At 37.5% G+C, this 6,000-nt stretch overlaps 1 protein-coding gene across 1 annotated transcript in view; it reads right to left on the bottom strand.

The window, feature by feature from the left end:
- Positions 1-620: 620 nt before the first annotated feature.
- The window catches only part of CADPS (Ca++-dependent secretion activator), a 482,801-nt gene continuing 477,421 nt past the window's right edge, over positions 621-6,000 (bottom strand). The window contains 2 exon segments of the mRNA XM_011947195.1: positions 621-1,859; positions 5,360-5,464. Coding sequence (XP_011802585.1) covers positions 1,680-1,859; positions 5,360-5,464 — 285 coding nt within the window. The 3' untranslated portion in view covers positions 621-1,679.

Raw genomic sequence — 6,000 nt, 5'->3', positions numbered from 1 at the left:
GACCATTCTACCTGGTTCTGTTGGAAAAGTAGCTCTTTCCCTAAAGCCTCAGCCAGCTTCCAGGAAAGATCAGACTGGTTTAGTGAAAGATGCAAATAAAGCAAACAAGGCTACAAAATGTTTAATTTCTTACAAACTTAGGTGATTATATTGCTGACAGGGCCTGAGGAGTGAGTAGAGTACTCCATATCTTAGAGAATCTTGTAAAATGCTTTAACAAATATATAAGAATCATATATAATTGGCACACACTTTGTTTGAATGCAAACACTGCTGTTAAAGTGGTGCTTAAAAACAGTTTGTTGGCCTTCTCTTCGTACAGGAGAAACATTTCTCTCGTTTACACTACTTACTTGCTTAGCAAACCCTTATTTATCCTATAATGCAAGCGTAATCTGTCCAACATGTCCAAATGCCCACGGATTCTGAATTAGTGGAGTCTGAATTAGCGGAATTTTAGGCAGTCTCTCATGGAGAACTACAAGCATTTGAAAACGACCCACTCCAACAGTTTCAAGAACACTCTATGAAAATTACCTCTTCCCTCCCTTTCCTATTTCTTCTTGTTGTGTTTCAGTTCTGGCATTCAAAGAAGACAGAGAAAAACAGACCCAAACGTATATTCTTAGGACATTTGAATATTTATTGAGAAGCCACAGTTTTCCACACTTCCATAACTGTAGGCTTTATATAAGGCAAAAGCAAGATGGATCCACTACTTTACATGGAAAGAAATAGCTCTGCAGCAAACTCCAGGGTTGTGCAGTTACAGACCAAAATGCAATGTACATGACAGATATAAAAAACAGTGTGGAACAAAATAATTTAAATTATGGTTACAATCTACTGAAGGAAATATCCACATCTTATTATAAACACATTTTTAGTCTAGGGTTGTAATTTAAATATTCTTTTTTTTTTTTAACATACACAGTTGAGACATAAAAGCAAAATAACATTTAAAAGGAGAAAACTTTGACAGAAGACAGTAGTTTTGAACTGTGTGCTTGATGTTAAGTCATGATAGGATTGCCCCCTTGCCATGGCAATTAAGAGAATCAATCCATTGGTATGTAGCCATCCTTTTTTGGCTAATTATTTGAGTAAATGAAAGCATGGGTTAACAAGGACACAAGGGGTTCATTTTTTAGTTTTAGGGGAACAGAAAGAATCAAAAGTTGATTGTTGGAGACTTGCCTTTTGTTTTTCAAAAAACAAAAATAAAAACACAAAGCAGATCTATGTGTTTTAATTAATTTATTTATGTACTCGTTTAATTAACTGGCATCCACATACGTGAAACACAGTGAATGTACTTGGTATACTTGCCCTCACATCCATTTACCACCAATGTATACACAGTACATGAATGAAGCATCATTGATCTTTGCTGATAACAGGGACACGCCTAGTGGTAAGACTATGTATTCTCCATGAACAGTATTTAAAGAATGGTGCTCCATATTGCTTGTAAACATATAGACATGGACATCAGGAAATCAGTGGATATGAAGGTCATTTGCTAATCTTGGTACCACATAGCTAAAATGGCAGTTGTATTGATAAACATCTCATGGGCATGGTAGTTGACAGAAAATTCCCTAATGGGTTTAACTAACAGACTAAAGACATGCACTGATTACAAGACTCTGTCCCAGTGGACTCTAGGACCAAACGGTCTAATCGTCTTCTTCGTCTTCCTCATCGCTGTCCTTCATGCTAATCCCCTGCAGTCCCCCACCTTCGCTCACTGATGCTGTGGCTTCCTCCACAGTGAGACGGTTCCGGATTGTTTCATAGGTCTTGCTGTTTAAGGTGGAGTCCAGGACTCCTTGCAATCGGAAATCTCTGTAGGTTTTCTAAGGAGGGAAAAGATACAGTGATGAGAGAGATCTCATCTCCATGATGGGGATGGAGAAGGTAAAAGCAGGTGTGGGTGTGAGAGCACTGACCTTCAGCTAAACATCACACTTTATGCATTGTCAAATAAAAAGCCACTGTGCTTAGATTTCACTTGTATTGAAAACTGAGATCCTTTGAATGACAGAAAATGAGAAATAGTGACAGGATGAACTATATTAGATGAAACAAAGCAAAGAACATACGCTTGTGTTTATTCAGTTCCATAAAGGGAAATGTTCCATAATTGTTTTGGTTCCTTTTGTGGACTGGTTCTTTCTCTTAGGTTAGTGTAATATGATAGACACAAGAAAGGGCTATAACACATAAATAATGGATTGAGCGATTATGGTATTTTGTGATTTCTGTTGCAGTCTGGTTTTAGTATTTTTGAGTCTTGTAACTGCATGAGCTGTACTGATATCCCTCTGTCTCATTCACAAGACAGACATATGTATGTTGGTATATGAAACCTATCACAGGCAGCAGCAATTATGAGAAAGATGGAGCGCTAATGCCTCATCAATATGTTGCAGGCATGTGACTCATTTCTTATCTCCTTGGGAAAGAACTGTATCTATTCCGTTCACAACTTTATGGTCTCAGGGAAGAAATTTGGCTCTTTTTCAAGAACAATGGCTTGGTATTACCGCATCACACGTTCTTTCTTTGTTCCTTCAGGCGATTTCTCTCAGATTTCCTTAGGTATCTCAAGGACTGTTTTTCTAGAAATCCTTCACATTGAATATGACCAGAAGCATCTGGCTGTTGTCTACTTTGTAATTTTTTTTTTTTTTAAAAAGGTCTCTCTCTAACTACAACTCTCCTCATCACACTGCATATCATTTCAGCTACTGATTCTGCTGTTTGTTTCTCCTGTTGATATAGGAAACTTGCTAAAGGGGCAAGACAAGGAATGCTAACATACATCAACACCACTCCCATCATTATTTCTTTTTTCTTTTTCTTTTCTTTTTTTTTTTTTTTTTTTTTTTTTTTTTTTTTTTTTGAGATGGAATCTTGCTCTGTGGCCCAGACTGGAGTGCAATGGCACCATCTCGGCTCACAGCAACCTCCGCCTCCTGGGTTCAAGCAATTCTCCTGCCTCAGCCTCCTGAGTAGCTGGGATTATAGGCACCCACCACCATGCCCAGCTAATTTTTGTATTTTTAGTAGAGACGGGGTTTCACCATGTTGGCCAGGATGGTCTCGATCTCCTGACCTTATGATCTGCCCACCTTAGCCTCCCAAAGTGCTGGGATTACAGGCATGAGCCGTCATGCCCGGCCCATTATTTCTATTTTTAATAGTCCATCTAGTGCAGTCATGATAGCAACAATCATAATGTCAACCCCTCTTGAAGGTCACAAGTTGTAATGACTATAGAGTTAACGAGTGAACCCAGTTTGGCTTAGTGAAGTCCAATAACATAAAAGTAATCTGGTTTAGACATTAAATTACAAGGTTATCCTCAATCATGCATCAACCTGCAAGGCTTGCTGAGAAGAGGAAGCTAGACAGCTACCTGAACTGTGTTTTCACTTTGATGGGGACCGGTAAGAGACTGCGTAAATGTTAGGCATGGTGTGGACCAGATATCCAGACAATTAACTTAAATTTTTATACTTTTCAATCATTTTTTCTGTTGCCACTTAGGATAACATAATTGTTGCCAGAATATGATGGGGAAAATAAAGGTAAAAGCATTTGAGTATTCTCTCTTTTATTCAAACTCCATAGCAATGTGTATACCAACTAGACTCTCAATGCCTAAGTGCAGAGACCACATCTAGTCATTTTTGAATCCTCCATCTGGTAATACACAAGTAGAGACTCACCTAATATTTATCCAATGTTTAATGAATAAATAAATGCTTGCTGAATAATGAATGAATGGATGAATAAATGAAGTGGCTGTTGATGCAAGAAAGAAAACCAAATATCCTTGGAAATTTGCCCTGGAGGAGGAGGCCTCTGGGTGATGTTCTTGGTTTAAAGGTTGTGAATTCTGCTTCATAGCTCCGAGTTGTGGCATTAGTTAAGCTGAACCCACTTTTTGCTAAAGTGAAGGGGTTCCCTTGGCAGTGACATTTCTGTATCCCTTCTCTGTGGTTCATATCACATTTTTTTTTTTTTTGGCAAAAGGCTAAGATTAAACCTCTCCTCTGACTTATATTTTTCCTTCGTAAAATATTGTTAATTTTCAATACCAATCTGGAAATAGAAATAATAGGAAGATAATTTTTAAGTATTAAAATTATATCTTCTTTTCATGTCTACCCAATAAGGGTCAAACAGAAGAATTTCCCAAAGTGTATTTATGCATAGAAAATGGAATTCAAGTGGTCAGGCGGCCACTTGACTATTGAGCTGGTCCTAAGGAACTGAAGTAAAAAAATGTGAAAATGAGGCTGGGTCCATAGTCTGAGTGTATACATTCCTTTTTTAAGAGCTGTAATACACTGCTGTCTATAACTTTTCCCGGGCGGATGCTTTGTGAGATCAAATGCAGGTAATAATAATTCTCCTTAATTACACACAACGGAACAGCAATTGGTTGTACGTAAGCTCTGGGGTAAAGTGAAATGGTACTCATCCAAAACAGACTAAGAAATGGGGTGGGGGTGGGGTGCCCAGGAGTGGGTGTTGCAGGGACTTTTGGTAAACTGTTAAGAAATAGACATTCAGCTACGTTTATTGTTAAAATATTTTAAAGGACTTTGTGCTTTGAATGAGATTTTTGCATACGAATGTTTTAAAACCCTCTATGGTGAAGCATCAAATGGAAACTGAAATGATCAAAAATGTATTTACCCCCTTCTGTGATCTTATTATTTCATGTAAACCACTGAGATTTCACGCTGAAATAATTATCATTAGTCCAAGGCGCACACACAAGAACAAGGGAAAAAGCTACTTTCAGGGTATGTTATCTCACCTTTGTGATCCTTTACATTTGATTGTATACACGCATTGTAAGAGGAACTACTTCAATTAACTATGAGAACAATATTGATTTGCATTCTGATAATGATCACAGGACATATTTAGAAATAGCTGGGGGTAAATATTTCTATTAAATTAATAGTGGCAAAATTTTATTTAATTAAACTATAAATGAAATTGGTAATGGATGTGATTAACATAATGGCACCAAAAGCCAGTTTTTGAAAGTCTAATGCAAAGACACGATGGCCTCTGCAGTATTTTTGCATGGCAAAAACAAAGTATTTTTCCTCTCTGGAAAATGATATCAAATTCATTTGTATTAAATTTCCCTCTGCTGTCTGAGTAACACGTTTATCATGCTTCACAAAACAATTGCATAGGTTTTTCTTGTATGAGATACTATTTTATATGTAAACTAATATTCTTTGTGTTAAGCAAGCTCTGCAGCTTGCCAATGAAATGTATTTCAGTAAGCTATTTGCAAAGAAGAATAATTATTTTTTTCTTTTACCTTTACCATCCTAATTAGTGTTTTCAACTGATAAATGTGAAGCTGTAAGTCCATCCGGTCCGTCAACCAGGTGCAGATCACGTTCATGGAGCTGTTGTACCATTGCTGAAAAAAGAGACAAAAGTTCTCCAGGCAACACATCATGGAGCATTTATAGGGCAGAGAGAGAGAGAGCAGGCAATGTTTGAGTACCCCACTCTGTTCCAGGAGGAAACAAAATGGTTAAAGAGAATTTGAGAGCATAGAGATTAAATGAACGTTAGTTTATACAAAATTACAAGGTACTGGATACTGGGCCAATCTAACAGAGACCAGTTTGGACTCTGAATCTAATTGAACTCTTCCACGATAGACATTTCCTGTGTTTCAATTCATAAAGACCATCTTTCACACTTCTGATTCTCTGTTTTTCAATTGGTCAGTTTTACACCATTTAGATTCAAGACACTAATTATTTCCTAATGTCACTGTCTTTGGTGCCAGAGAGATGAGGCTTCTCCACTGGATTAATTGATGTTCCTTGCCACTTAGCATTTGAAAATTCCACATCCTGTCTGCTAAGTACAATACTGGAAATTGGGCTGACAGCCTTAGGAATTTAGGGGCGAGTTTATCTTCACTTACCTGATTGAGGAGTGCTG

Source organism: Colobus angolensis, unplaced genomic scaffold (genome assembly GCF_000951035.1).
Source record: "Colobus angolensis palliatus isolate OR3802 unplaced genomic scaffold, Cang.pa_1.0 Scaffold26, whole genome shotgun sequence".
In the NCBI taxonomy this organism is placed as follows: Eukaryota; Metazoa; Chordata; class Mammalia; order Primates; family Cercopithecidae; genus Colobus; species Colobus angolensis.
The sequence above is the reverse complement of the archived record's forward strand: the minus strand, read 5'-3'. Positions and strand labels throughout refer to the sequence as shown.